This window comes from Oncorhynchus mykiss, chromosome 9, assembly GCF_057628025.1.
Source record: "Oncorhynchus mykiss isolate SJ-2025 chromosome 9, ASM5762802v1, whole genome shotgun sequence".
In the NCBI taxonomy this organism is placed as follows: Eukaryota; Metazoa; Chordata; class Actinopteri; order Salmoniformes; family Salmonidae; genus Oncorhynchus; species Oncorhynchus mykiss.
In genome coordinates, this window is record NC_143030.1 from 11685121 (window position 1) to 11700877 (window position 15757).

Consider the following 15757-nt stretch of genomic DNA (forward strand, 5'->3'; position numbering starts at 1 on the left):
CACACACACAACCGCAAGAGAGAGAGAGAGACAGAGGTCGTTTGAAAAGGAACGCTTGGCCAAACGACTGAGCTTACAGTATGTGTGCCTGTGTACCTGTGTGAGGATGGCTATAGTGATGTTGTTCTCACTAGCTTCATCTATCAGCATGGCCAGCTTGTCTGGAGGGATGGGTCTGAGAGACAGAGAGATGGAGAGAGAGAGGAGAGAGATGGAGAGAGAGGAGAGAGATGGAGAGAGAGAGGAGAGAGATGGAGAGAGAGAGGAGAGAGATGGAGAGAGAGAGGAGAGAGATGGAGAGAGAGGAGAGAGATGGAGAGAGAGGAGAGAGAGAGAAAGTAGGAAAGAGAGAGATGAAGGAATGCCAAGAGAGAGAGATGAAGGAATGCCAAGAGAGAGATGAAGTAATAGGAGAGAAAGAGAGAGATGAAGGAATGCCAAGAGAGAGATGAAGGAATGCCGAGAGAGAGAGAGGAAATAATAGGAAAGAAAGAGAGAGATGAAGGAATGCCGAGAGAGAGATGAAGGAATGCCGAGAGAGAGATGAAGGAATGCCAAGAGAGAGAGATGAAGGAATGCCAAGAGAGAGAGATGAAGGAATGCCAAGAGAGAGATGAAGGAATGCCAAGAGAGAGATGAAGGAATGCCAAGAGAGAGATGAAGGAATGCAGAGAGAGATGAAGGAATGCCAAGAGAGAGAGATGAAGGAATGCCAAGAGAGAGATGAAGGAATGCAGAGAGAGAGAGATGAAGGAATGCCAAGAGAGAGATGAAGGAATGCCAAGAGAGAGAGATGAAGGAATGGCAAGAGAGAGAGATGAAGGAATGCCAAAAGAGAGATGAAGGAATGCAGAGAGAGAGGAAATCATAGGAGAGAAAGAGAGAGGTGAAGGGATACAGAGAGAGACCATCACAACCATGTATCTTTTTAATATATTTAACCACCATCTACTGTATTTTTCAAGGGGAGCCCATGACAATATGCATCACTCAGAGTCTCTGGTCAAAAGTAGTGCCCTACAAAGGGAACCTGGTGCCCTACAAAGGGAACCTGGTGCCCTACAAAGGGAACCTGGTGCCCTACAAAGGGAACCTGGTGCCCTACAAAGGGAACCTGGTGCCCTACAAAGGGAACCTGGTGCCCTACAAAGGGAACCTGGTGCCCTACAAAGGGAACCTGGTGTCATTTAGGAAGCAGGATTTAGGAAGTAAACTGACGCCGTGATGGTCTTCTCCCGAGGTTCTGGAGGCAGACCCACAGTCAGGTGCTTCTGGTGGGCCAACAAATCAGAGCAAGCCTGGGGACACACAGCAACTAATCAAAAACAAGTATACGTTCATCAACCAATCAAAACAGATCTGTCCTCATCAACCAATCATAACAGGCCAATGCTGACACCTAGCCACCAATCAAAATATGCCAGTTGACACCTAGCAACCAATCACAAACAGTCCTGCTGAGACACAGAAACCAATCAAAAACAAGTACACACTCATCAACCAATCAAAACAGGCCTGCTAACCCCTAGCAACCAATCATTATAGGTGTTTGTATTTTTACCCAGTCGAGTTCCTCTACTTTCTTCCTCAGTATTCCAGAGATCATGCGTATGAGTCCCCAGTGTTTGAGATCTCCTGCCTTCACATACAGGTCTGTCAGCAGGGAGCGGACTGTAGAGCCTTTACCATGTAGTCTGGTGTCCCACTCCATACCCCTGGTGGACAGAGACACAAACACACACACACACAGAGACACACACACAGAGACACACACACACACAGGTCTGTCAGCAGGGAGTGGACTGTAGAGCCTTTACCATGTAGTCTGGTGTCCCACTCCATACCCCTGGTGGACAGAGACACACACACACACACACACACACACAGAGAGACACACACACACAGAGAGACACACACACACACACACACACAGAGAGACACACACACACACACAGAGACACAAACACAGAGACACGCACACACACACAGAGAGACACACACAGAGAGACAGAGACACGCAGACAGACAGAGACACGCACACACACAGACAGAGACACACAGACAGACAGAGACACACAATTCTTGAAAATTCTCAGGTTCAATTCAAAGCAGGTCGATTTGCAAGTATCGGTAAAGAAGGATGGAGGGATGAATACAGACAGACAGACAGAGATCTTTTGTATAAAGAGAGAGAATCTGACTTGTCTTTGAAGAGGATGTACAGTATGTCCGCCTGGTCTGGTAGACTGTGGGTGTCTCTGAGGAGCTGGACCAGACTAGTGTAGTCTATATCACCACTGGCATCTCTGGGCAGGTTACACTCTGTGGTCACTACTACCTGAGGAAACTATAGAGAGAGGTGGAGGAGAGAGAGAGAGAGAGAGAGAAAGTGAGAGAGAAAGTGAGAGTGTAGTCTTTTAGTATAAGGTTTGAGAAAATGTTAAATGTGTTCACATGTGTATGCAATCACACACACACCCCTACCTGACTGGTGTGAGGCGCAGAGGAATCTGTGAGGGTGAGGTGGAGGGAGGGCTGAGGGGAACGGAAGAGCTTGTTGGGGAGATATAAGTGGGCATCTGGAAGAGAGGGGGGGGGGGGTAGAGAGCGACAGAGAGGAGAGAGGAGGGAGAGGAGGGTAGAGAGAGTGACAGAGAGGAGGGGGGATGGGAGAGAGAGCGACAGAGAGGAGAGAGGAGGGAGAGGAGGGTAGAGAGAGTGACAGAGAGGAGGGGGGATGGGAGAGAGAGCGACAGAGAGGAGAGAGGAGGGAGAGGAAGGTAGATAGAGTGACAGGGAGGAGGGGGGATGGGAGAGAGAGCGACAGAGAGGGGGGTATAGCGACAGAGAGGGGGGGAGAGAGAGTGACAGAGAAGAGGGGGGGGAGGGGAGAGAGCAACAGAGAGGAGGTGGGGAGAGAGAGATGGGGGTAAAAAGAGAGATCTGTTCAATGACCTTGATCGAACAGGTGCAAGGGAGGAGCAACAACCTGCAGACACTGTGCCTCCATGGAATGAGTTGGACACCCTTAAAAAGTTTCTCACTGTGTAGGTGGAGTTCCTTAGCCTTGTGCATCAGAGACACCATTTCCTTGGTCTTCGTGGCTGCTGCTTTGAACCTGTCCAGCCCTCCAGAGTCACCTCTGACCTATAACCCAAAATAATCATCCAGAAAAGACATGGGACAAGTGTATTGGTTACACTTATTGGTTATATACTTATTGGTTATATATATATATATATATATATATATATATATATATATATATATATATATATATATATATATATATATATATATATATATATATATATATATATATATAACCATGGGGTCATATATGGGGTCAGTTTCTCAGATCTAGATGAATCCTCGTCCTGGGCAAAAAAAAAAGAAGCTCATTGGAGAATCTCCATTTAAATTGGTTTATAGTCCAGGATTAGGCTTAATCTGTGTCTGGAAAACCTGGCCTTATATATACACACACACACATAAACATACACACATATATATAGATGGTATATAAAAATGGTGTATTTACTAATAAATAACCCTGACCTTTGACCCTCTGCTGGGGTTCGCTGTGGTCAACAACTGGTCCAGGTACTGGGCTAGATCATCAGCGTCTAGAGGAGGGGAGAGATGAAGGGGAGTAGAAGGAGAGAGAAGAGAGAGACACACACACAGAGCTAAGGGCTTTGCAAGTTTGAATTTTATAAAGTTAGTGTGGGAGAGGTGGAAAGATTATTGTTATCGATCAATAATGACAAAACTCCTGCATTGACAGCAGATGGAAAGCTACTGCGGATGGTAGTGACCTCTATAGCCACTGATCTGTCATATTTTTAATCTGTGGCTAGAGGAAAGGCTTTGTCCTCAGGCCTGGAGGGAATTAATTCCGCTATCCAAGAGTGGTAAAGTGGCCTTAACTGGTTCTAACAGCAGACCTATAAGCTTGCTGCCAGCTCTTAGCAAAATTGTGTTTGACCAAATACAATGATATTTCACTGTAAACAAATTAACAACAGACTTTCAGCATGCTTATAGAGAAAGGCACTCAAAATGTACTGCACTGACACAAATGATAATAAGAAGATTGTGGGAGCTGTACGGTTAGATTTCAGTGCAGCCTTTGATATTACTGACCATAACCTGTTGTTGAAAACCTCTGCAACCTCTGCAATATCATGGATTCAGAGCGATCTATCTAATAGAACTCAAAGGGTTTTCTATAATGGAAGCTTCTCTAATGTCAAATATGTAAAGTGTGGTGTACCGCAAGGCAACTCCCTAGGCCCCCTACTCTTCTCTATTTTTACCAATGACCTGCCACTGGCATTAAACAAAGCATGTGTGTCCATGTATGCTGATGATTCAACCATATACACATCAGAAACCACAGGTAATGAAGTCACTGAAACTTTAACAAAGAGTTGCAGTCTGTTTTGGAATAAACTGGTCCTGAACATCTCTAAAACTAAGAGCATTGTATTTGGTACAAATAATTTCTTAAGTTCCAGACGTCAGCTGAATCTGGTAATGAATGGTGTGGCTGTTGAACAAGTTGAGGAGACTAAATTACTTGCCGTTACCTTAGATTGTAAACTGTCATGGTCAAAACATATCAAGTTGAAGTCTGAAGTTTACATACACCTTAGTAAAAATTCCCCGTCTTAGGTCAGTTAGTATCTCCACTTTATTTTAAGAATGTAAAATGTCCGAATAATAGTAGAGAGAATTATTTATTTCAGTTTTTATTTCTTTCATCACATTCCCAGTGGATCAGAAGTTTACATACACTCAATTAGTATTTGGTAATCAAACTTTAACTTCTTTACTGATGTCTTGAAATGTTGCTTCAATTTGTCCTCAAAATTTTTCCTCCCTCATGACGCCATCTATTTTGTAAAGTGCACCAGTCCCTCATGCAGCAAAGCACCCCCACAACATGATGCTGTCACCCCCGTGCTTCACGGTTGGGATGGTGTTCTTCAGCTTGCAAGCCTCCCCTTTTTCCTCCAAACATTACGATGGTCATTATGGTCAAACAGTTCTATTTGTGTTTCATCAGACCAGAGGACATTTCTTGAAAAAGTGCAGTTGCAAACCGTTTTTTTTATGGCGGTTTTGGAGCAGTGGCTTCTTCCTTGCTGAGCGGCCTTTCAGGTTATGTCGATATAGGACTCGTTTTACTGTGGACATAGATACTTTTGTACCCGTTTCCTCCAGCATCTTCACAAGGTCCTTTGCTGTTGTTCTGGGATTGATTTGCACTTTTTGAACCAAAGTACGTTCATCTCGAGCAGACAGAACGCGTCTCCTTCCTGAGCGGTATGACGGCTGCGTGGTCCCATGGTGTTTATACTTGCGTACTATTGTTTGTACAGATGAACGTGGTACCTTCAGGCATTTGGAAATTCCTCCCAAGGATGAACCAGACTTGTGGAGGTCTACAATTTTTTTTCTGAGGTCATGGCTGATTTCTTTTGATTTTCCCATGATGTCAAGCAAAGAGGCAGTGAGTTTTGAAGGTAGGCCTTCAAATACATCCACAGGTACACCTCCAATTGACTCAAATGATGTCAATTAGCCTATCAGAAGCTTCTAAAGCCATGACATCATTTTCTGGAATTTTTCAAGCTGTTTAAAGCCACAGTCAACTTAGTGTATGTAACCCACTGGAATTGTGATACAGTGAATTATAAGTGAAATAATCTGTCTGTAAACAATTGTTGGAAAAATTACATGTGTCATGTACAAAGTAGATGTCCTAACCGACTTGCCAAAACTATAGTTTTTTTTAACAAGAAATTTGTGGAGTGGTTGAAAAACAAGTTTTAATGACTCCAACCTAAGTGTATGTAAACTTCTGACTTCAACTGTAGATTCAATGGTCGTAAAGACGGGGAGAGGTCTGGCCGTATTAAAGAGATGCTCCGCTTTTTTGACACCACACTCCAAAATGCAAATCCTGCAGGACCTAGTTTTGTCTAATCTTGATTATTGTCCAGCCGTGTGGTCAAGTCCTGCAGGCTCTAGTTTAGTCTTATCTTGATTATTGTCTAGCCGTGTGGTCAAGTCCTGCAGGCTCTAGTTTTGTCTAATCTTGATTATTGTCCAGCCGTGTGGTCCAGTGCTGCAAGGAAAGACCTAGTTAAGCTGCAGCCGGCCCAGAACAGAGTGGCACATCTTGCTCTTCATTGTAATCAGAGGGCTGATATAAATACTATGCATGCCAGTCTCTCTTGGCTTAGAGTTGAGGAGAGACTGACTGCATCACTTCTTTTTATAAGGAACATTTACGTGTTGAAAATCCTAAATTGTTTGCATAGTCAACTTACACACACACACACTTACCCCACCAGACAACCCACCAGGGGTCTTTTCACAGTCCCCAAATCCAGAACAAATTCTAGGAAGCAGTATTATATAGAGCCTTTATTGTATGGAACTTCCTTCCATCTCATATTGCTCAAATAAACAGCAAACCTGGTCTCAAAAAAACAGATAAAGCATCACCTCGCGGCACAACGCCTCTCCCCTATTGGACCTAGATAGTTTGTGTGAATGTATTGATATGTAGGCTACTTGTGCCTTTTTTTAATGTATGTAGTTCTGCCTTTGATCTGTTCTTATCTATTGATGTTCTTTATTATGTCATGTGTCATGTTTTGTGTGGACCCAAGGAAGAGTAGTTGCTGCTTTTGCAACAGCTAATGGGGATCCTAATAAAATACCAAAATACCTCTATCCCTCCCCTTCCTCCTTCCCCCTCCCTTTCTTACCACCATTGAAGGTCAAGCCATGCTCAGCAAAGCATCCATAGTCATCATCATCATCATCATCATCTTGTTGCTGGCCCGTGCCACCCGCATGCTTACTGGCATCCAGGAAGCTGAGTTTGGCAAAACAGGAAGTGGTCAGGAACTCAGAGAGCTTCCCCGTCTGGATCCTGGAGGGAGAAAAATGAATGGATCGATGTCTGAGTGAGGGAAGGTACTAAGTGAATAAATGTGTGTGTGTGTGTGTGTGTGTGTGTGTGTGTGACCAAGTGATTTCAGAAAAAAATTATGAATGGTTAAATACATGAATGATCAAAAGATTGAACGATTAAACAAAAAAAAAAATGAATGAATGTTATTGTTCCTTCCATTTCTTCAAACAAACCGACAGATTAATGAATGAATGAATAAGGAGCCCTCACCTTGCTCCTCCATAGTATCCATCCTGTAGCTTCTTCAGAGTGGCCAGAACCGCAGGGTCCAAGTCAGAGTGGTCTTCAGCTGAAACATACAGGGACAATGAGCTAACACACACACACACACACACACACACACACACACACACTCCCTGCTGTGTGACTCACTGAGCATGGTCTGAGAGATAGGAAAGGTGACAGTGGGTCTTCCAGTCATCCTCCATCGAGAGGAGAGGTAGGACAGGTCTGTACGGAGCATATCAACAATCATCTGGTTGTCCAACGCCAAGTAGAACTGCTGGTGATCTATGAACTGGAGGGAGGGAGGGGAGGGGAGGGGAGGGAAGGAGGAGGGGAAGGAGGGAGGGAGGGAGGGGAAGGGAGGGTTAGGGAGGGAGGGAGGGAGGGAGGGAGGGAGTAAAAAAGACTAGTAATTATCCCTCTCTTCCCGGGACATTCAGTAGCTACTGTCTAAAGTGATATCCAAATAAAGGAGCATTTGAACAATGAAATGATCCTAGAAAGTCATTAGGGATGTAAGGACACTCTTCAGTCCCCAGTTCAAAAGTTATGTTAAAAGTTGTGTGTGCATCGGTCGACAGGACCACTAATGTAACCATGCATCGGTCAGAAAATCGATTCAAAACATTACGAATCGCCGGTTCACTAAAATGTTTTGCTTAAATTACTTTCTACCTTCCGAAAATACCCCTCATCTTGTAATAACTGTGTCCTCTACTTCAGTGTCGAACTACGAATGTAATTGGGTTGACAGTCATTGATCTACAAATCATTTTTCTTGCTTAACAACCCCAGGTAATATCAGTAGCCCGAGTCAAACTGTGCTCTGTGTACAGCTTCTCTCGCTGACGTACGAGAGGTAGGCCTATTCCTGATCTGGCACATCTGTGCGTCACCTTCAGCATTCAAATGTTTTTAAAATGCCTTGCGAAATATTAGGCTTAATAGGTTGAATGACAACCAATGTAATTTGTTAGGTTAATATTATCAAATGTGCTGTTGAAAATTGTGTTTTACCAGAATAAAAGTAGCCTAAGCTACATCCGGAAAATACTACACTCATTTGGCTATAGGTAGGCTACATGCTATAGCTAGGCGACATGCTATGCTATAGCTAGGCGACATGCTATGCTATAGCTAGGCGACGTGCTATGCTATAGCTAGGCGACGTGCTATGCTATAGCTAGGCGACATGCTATGCTATAGCTAGGCGACATGCTATACAATAGCTAGGGGACATGCTATACAATAGCTAGGCGACATGCTATAGCTAGCCTACATTTGGCTATAGCTAGACTACATGCTATAGGTAGACATACTACATGCTATAGGTAGACAGACTACATGCTATAGGTAGGTAGACACACTACATGCTATAGGTAGACAGACTACATGCTATAGGTAGACAGACTACATGCTATAGGTAGACAGACTACATGCTATAGGTAGGTAGACACACTACATGCTATAGGTAGGTAGACACACTACATGCTATAGGTAGGTAGACACACTACATGATATAGGTAGGTAGAAAGACTACATGCTATAGGTAGGTAGACTACATGCTATAGGTGATCAGGTCTTACAATAGAGTTTATATTAATTGTTCTGGTTCACCATGAGCAATAGTATTGGAAGCTTCAGCTTTTACACACCTTTAGGGTTAGGGTTAAAGTTAGGATTAAGGATTAGGAGTAGAGTTATGTTCAGTGTTAGGGAAAAAATTATTCTTAAAATGGTCAAACATTTTTTTCCCTTAACTTAACCTTAAAATAGCATTTGAACAAATTCAGGACATGAAAAACAACCTGACTTGTCAAAAACGTTGTTGTTTCCCTACCTTGTCAGGACAATCAGGTGAAATGTTTGGACAATGGGGTCCTGAAAAGGTAAGAAATACACACACACAAAATGGTACTGTATCTACCTGTGGCGTGAAGGCAAAGATGGTGTTGCGGATGACATAGAATTTAGAGGTTCCTAGACATCCAATCCTCCTGTAGGGTCTACCAGTCAGCCCCAGTCTCTGGTTACGTCCTGGGGAAGGGGAAGAGTACAGATCGATGAGAGTAAGACCTTTAGACAGATCAACATTCACAAGGCCGCAGGGCCAGACGGATTACCAGGACGTGTACTCCGAGTATGCGTTGACCAACTAGCAAGTGTCTTCACTGACATTTTCAACCTCTTCCTGTCTGTGTCTGTAATACAAACATGCTTCAAGCAGACCACCATAGTCCCTGTGCCCAAGAACACTAAGGTAACCTGCATGAATGACTACCGACCAGTAGCACTCACATTCGTAGCCATGAAGTGCTTTGAAAGGCTGTTCATGGCTCACATCAACACCATTGTCCCAGAGACCCTGGATCCACTCCAATTTACATACCGCACCAACAGATCCATAGATGATGCAATCTCTATTGCACTCCACACTGCCCTTTCCCACCTGGACAAAAGGAACGCCTATGTGAGAATGCTATTCATTGACTACAGCTCAGCATTCAACACCAAAGTGCCCTCAAAGCTCATCAATAAGCTAAGGACCCTGGGACTAAACACCTCCCTCTGCAACTGGATCCTGGACTTCCTGACGGGCCGCCCCCAGGTGGTAAGGCTAGGTAACAACACATCGCCACGCTGATCCTCAACACGGGGGCCCCTCAGGACTGCGTGCTCAGTCCCCTCCTTTACTCCCTGTCAACTCATTACTTCACGGCCAGGCATGACTCCAACACCATCATTAAGTTAGCAGATAACACAACAGTGAAAAGGTAAGAAGTACACACACACAAAATGGTACTGTATCTACCTGTGGTGTGAAGGCAAAGATGGTGTTGCGGATGACATAGAATTTAGAAGTTCCTAGACATCCAATCCTCCTGTAGGGTCTACCAGTCAGCCCTAGTCTCTGGTTACCGACAACGATGAGACAGCCTATAGAGAAGAGGTCAGAGACCTGGCCGTGTGGTGCCAGGACAACAACCTCTTCCTCAACGTGATCAAGACAAAGGAGATGACCGTGGACTAATTGAAAAGGAGGACTGATCACATTCCCATTCTCATTGACGGGGCTTTAGTGGAGTAGGTTGAGAGCTTCAAGTTCCTTGGTGTCCACATTACCAACAAACTAACATGGTCCAAGCACACCAAGACAGTCGTGAAGAAGGCACAATAAAACCTATTCCCCCTCAGGAGACTGAAGAGATTTGGCATGGGTCCTCAGATCCTCAAAAGGTTCTACAGCTGCACCATCGAGAGCATCCTGATTGGTTGCAACACTGCCTGGTGCAGCAACTGCTCAGCCTCCGAACGCAAGGCACTACAGAGGGTAGTGAGTATGGCCCAGTACATCATTGTGGCCAAGCTTCCTGCCATCCAGGACCTGTTTACCAGGCGGTGTCAGAGGAAGGCCTTAAAAATGGTCAAAGACTCCAGCCACCCTGGTCATAGACTGTTCTCTCTGCTACCGCATGGCAAGCGGTGCTGGAGTGCCAAGTCTAGGTCCAAGAGGCTTTCTAAACCGCTTCTACCCCCAAGCCATAAGACTCCTGAACATCTAGTCAAATGGCTACCCAGACTATCTACAGTGCCTTGCGAAACTATTCGGCCCCCTTGAACTTTGCGACCTTTTGCCACATTTCAGGCTTCAAACATAAAGATATAAAACTGTATTTTTTTGTGAAGAATCAACAACAAGTGGGACCCAATCATGAAGTGGAACGACATTTATTGGATATTTCAAACTTTTTTAACAAATCAAAAACTGAAAAATTGGGCGTGCAAAATTATTCAGCCCCTTTACTTTCAGTGCAGCAAACTCTCTCCAGAAGTTCAGTGAGGATCTCTGAATGATCCAATGTTGACCTAAATGATTAATGATGATAAATACAATCCACCTGTGTGTAATCAAGTCTCAGTATAAATGCACCTGCACTGTGATAGTCTCAGAGGTCCGTTAAAAGCGCAGAGAGCATCATGAAGAACAAGGAACACGCCAGGCAGGTCCGAGATACTGTTGTGAAGAAGTTTAAAGCCGGATTTGGATACAAAAAGATTTCCCAAGCTTTAAACATCCCAAGGAGCACTGTGCAAGCGATAATATTGAAATGGAAGGAGTATCAGACCACTGCAAATCTACCAAGACCTGGCCGTCCCTCTAAACTTTCAGCTCATACAAGGAGAAGACTGATCAGAGATGCAGCCAAGAGGCCCATGATCACTCTGGATGAACTGCAGAGATCTACAGCTGAGGTGGGAGACTCTGTCCATAGGACAACAATCAGTCGTATATTGCACAAATATGGCCCTTATGGAAGAGTGGCAAGAAGAAAGCCATTTCTTAAAGATATCCATAAAAAGTGTAGTTTAAAGTTTGCCACAAGCCACCTGGGAGACACACCAAACATGTGGAAGAAGGTGCTCTGGTCAGGTGAAACCAAAATTGAACTTTTTGGCAACAATGCAAAACGTTATGTTTGGCGTAAAAGCAACACAGCTCATCACCCTGAACACACCATCTCCACTGTCAAACATGGTGGTGGCAGCATCATGGTTTGGGCCTGCTTTTCTTCAGCAGGGACAGGGAAGATGGTTAAAATTGATGGGAAGATGGATGGAGCCAAATACAGGACCATTCTGGAAGAAAACCTGATGGAGTCTGCAAAAGACCTGAGACTGGGATGGAGATTTGTCTTCCAACAAGACAATGATCCAAAACATAAAGCAAAATCTACAATGGAATGGTTCAAAAATAAACATATCCAGGTGTTAGAATGGCCAAGTCAAAGTCCAGACCTGAATCCAATCAAGAATCTGTGGAAAGAACTGAAAACTGCTGTTCACAAATGCTCTCCATCCAACCTCACTGAGCTCGAGCTGTTTTGCAAGGAGGAATGGGAAAAAAATGTCAGTCTCTCGATGTGCAAGACTGATAGAGACATACCCCAAGCGACTTACAGCTGTAATCGCAGCAAAAGGTTGCGCTACAAAGTATTAACTTAAGGGGGCTGAATAATTTTGCACGCCCAATTTTTCAGTTTTTGATTTGTTAAAAAAGTTTGAAATATCCAATAAATGTCGTTCCACTTCATGATTGTGTCCCACTTGTTGTTGATTCCTCACAAAAAAATACAGTTTTATATCTTTATGTTTGAAGCCTGAAATGTGGCAAAAGGTCGCAAAGTTCAAGGGGGCCGAATACTTTCGCAAGGCACTGTACATTGCCGACCACCCCCCCCCCCCCCCCCCCCTTTACACTGCTGCTAGTCTGTTATTATCTATGCATAGTCACTTTAATAACTGTACCTACATGTACACATTACCTCGACTAACCTGTACACATGGACTCTGTACCGGTACCCCTTGTACATAGCCTCGCTATTGTTATTTTACTGCTGCTCTTAAATTGTTTGTTACTTGTAAGTAAGCATTTCACTGTAAGGTTGAAACCTGTTGTATTCAGCATTTCACTGTAAGGTTGAAACCTGTTCTATTCAGCATTTCACTGTAAGGTTGAAACCTGTTGTATTCGGCATTTCACTGTAAGGTTGAAACCTGTTGTATTCAGCATTTCACTGTAAGGTTGAAACCTGTTGTATTCAGCATTTCACTGTAAGGTTGAAACCTGTTGTATTCAGCATTTCACTGTAAGGTTGAAACCTGTTGTATTCAGCATTTCACTGTAAGGTTGAAACCTGTTCTATTCAGCATTTCACTGTAAGGTTGAAACCTGTTGTATTCAGCATTTCACTGTAAGGTGAAACCTGTTGTATTCGGCGCATGTGACAAAAACAATTTGATTTGATATTCAGCATGCTTTTTAGTCTAGGATTAGGGTCCGGGAAACTGGCCGTCACCGCCTGGTGTAGAAGTGGCTTCCAATAGCTCACCAGTTTTTTATTTTTTGTAATGGTATTTTCTTGCCGTCAAAAACTTTTTTGTATGGTAGTGAAAGATTTATTACCGAGTTATACGTAAATGTGGCTGAGGACTCTAGCAGGTTGGATGTGGATGGGGTGTGTCAGCTACTGTCTCCACCTCTATCCCATTCTTCCCTAACTTTCTCCCTTCCTTCCCTCTCTGTTTACCGAGTCGTGCGTAAATGTGGCTGAGGACTCTAGCAGGTTGGACGTGGATGGGGTGTATGTCGGCTATTGTCTCCACCTCTATCCCATTCTTCATCAACAACTCCTGGATCTCCTCGTTCTCTGCCAGGATAGACACTACAGGAAAAAACATAGGAGTTATGACTGACTTATTTCACTATTAAAATAGCTAGAAATATGTCATTTTCTCTGTAAAATGTTCTTGACTGTTGGGTTCTTCCGTAAACAAGTATGTTATGAGATGATTTCAACAATCATGCAACAAACTTAAAAAATGATTAATAAATCAATATAAACAGTAACACTCAAAAGCTGACATCTACTCATTCAAGATTTGTATTTATTTTTACTATTTTCTACATTGTAGAATAAGAGTGAAGACATCAAAACTATGAAATAATACATATGGAATCAGGCAGTAAGCAAAAAAAGTGTTAAACAAAGTAGCTACCCTTTGCCTTGACAACTTTGTACACTCTTTGCATTCTCTCAACCAGCTTCACCTGGAATGTTTTTCCAACAGTCCACATGTGCTGCTTTTCCTTCACTCTGCAGTCCAACTCATCCCAAACCATCTCAATTGGGTTGAGGTCGGGTGATTGTGGAGGCCAAGTCATCTGATGCAGCACTCCATCACTCTCCTTCTTGGTCAAATATACTTTTCACGGACTGGAGGTGTTGGGTCATTGTCCTGTTGAAAAACAAATGATAGTCCCACTAAGCGCAAACCTGATGGGATGGCGTATCGCTACAGAATGCTGTGGTAGCCATACTGGTTAAGTGTGCTTTGAATTCTAAATAAATCACTGACAGAGTCCCCAGCAAAGCACCCCCACCATGCTTCACAGTGGGAACCACAAATGAAGATCATCTGTTGACCTACTCTGCGTCTGACAAAGACAAGGCGGTTGGAACCAAAAATCTCAAATTTGGACTCATCAGACCAAAGGACAGATTTCCACCGGTCTAATGTCCATTGCTCGTGTTTCTTGGCCCAAGCAAGTCTCTCCTTCTTAATAGTGTCCTTTAGTAGTGGTTACTTTGCAGCAATTAGACCATGAAGGCCTGATTCTCCTCTGGACAGTTGATGTTGAGATGTGCCTGTTACTTGAACTCTGTGAAGCATTCATTTTGGGTGCAATCTGAGGTGCAGTTAACTCTAATGAAGTTATCCTCGGCAGCAGAGGTAACTCTGGGTCTTCCTTTCCTGTGGCGGTCCTCATGAGAGCCAGTTTCATCATAGCGCGTGATGGTTTTTGTGACTGCACTTGAAGAAACTTCCAAAGTTCTTGAAATGTTCCCTATTGACTGACCTTCACATCTTGAGGTAATGATGGACTGTCATTTCTCTTTGCTTATTTGAGCTGTTCCTTCCATAATATGGACTTGGTCTTTTACCAAATAGGGCTATCTTTGTATACCACCCCTACCTTGTCACAACACAACTGATTGGCTCAAACGCATTAAGAAGGAAAGAAATTCCACAAATGAACTTTTAAGAAGGCACACCTGTTAATTGAAATGCATTCCAGGTGACGACCTCATGAAGCTGGTTGAGAGAATGCCAAGAGTGTGCAAAATATATTTTGATTTGTTTAACACTTTTTGGTTTTCTACATGATTCCATGTGTTATTTCATAGTTTATGTCTTCACTATTATTCTACAATGTAGAAAATAGTCAAAATAAAGAAAAACCCTTGAATGAGTAGGTGTCCAAACTGTATATATATTCAATAGCAACATTCAGTATACAGTATTTATTAAGGCTGGTTTACAGTTGGTCTATCGACATGTCTGTAGACAGTTGCCATAGCGACATCATAAACATTCTATTCTTGTCCGACATCAGCAGCCCGGTGTTCCCCCGAATAGCATACTTGCTCTATTTTAACGCCTATAAACCAATCAGTTAAAAAAATTAGGTAAAATGTCAACTACAAGCAACTTTCTAAACAATATTTTGGTTCATTTTTTTAGCTAGCTAGCTGGCTAATCAGTTCAAACAATGACCAAGACTATAACTTCAGCTAATTTTATTTTCATTATTACAGAAAAATTAACCCACATCAGGTAAAGATGGCGAGCTTCCAGAAAATACCTTACGGTTGTGAATGTGACAAAAATAAAAGTAGGTCATTCTATAAGAGAATTGTAGAACTCCTGCACCACTTTGTCACAGATGGATTTGGTCTTGTTGCTGTAGTAACTAGTAACCACAACAAGGAAACCGCCAGTCGCAGCGACGATCAACACTCCACACGAGTATAAATGACCTGTTGTTTTGATCAGATTGTAATTGTCTACAGACATGTTGTTAGACCAAGTATAAACTGGCCATTCAATATGGTCCTTTAGCAGACGCTTTTATCAAACACAGACATATAAACTGGCCAATCAATATGGTCCTTTAGCAGACGCTTTTATCAAACA

At 43.2% G+C, this 15757-nt stretch overlaps 1 protein-coding gene across 4 annotated transcripts in view; it reads right to left on the reverse strand.

The window, feature by feature from the left end:
* phka1a (phosphorylase kinase, alpha 1a (muscle)) overlaps positions 1-15757 on the reverse strand; it is a 60828-nt gene that overhangs the window by 7107 nt on the left and 37964 nt on the right. For 3 of the 4 annotated variants that reach the window (XM_036987261.2, XM_036987260.2, XM_036987258.2), the window contains exons 14-25: positions 13309-13443; positions 9147-9256; positions 7367-7511; positions 7205-7283; positions 6786-6952; positions 3559-3626; positions 3045-3147; positions 2485-2579; positions 2202-2347; positions 1562-1715; positions 1219-1298; positions 97-175 (exon numbers count right to left, since the gene is read on the reverse strand). In XM_036987261.2, the coding sequence (XP_036843156.2) occupies positions 97-175; positions 1219-1298; positions 1562-1715; positions 2202-2347; positions 2485-2579; positions 3045-3147; positions 3559-3626; positions 6786-6952; positions 7205-7283; positions 7367-7511; positions 9147-9256; positions 13309-13443 (1361 nt within the window). Of the gene's footprint in view, positions 1-96; positions 176-1218; positions 1299-1561; positions 1847-2201; positions 2348-2484; positions 2580-3044; positions 3148-3558; positions 3627-6785; positions 6953-7204; positions 7284-7366; positions 7512-9146; positions 9257-13308; positions 13444-15757 lie in introns of all 4 variants that reach the window. The other variant, XR_016483086.1, reaches the window with a different exon arrangement.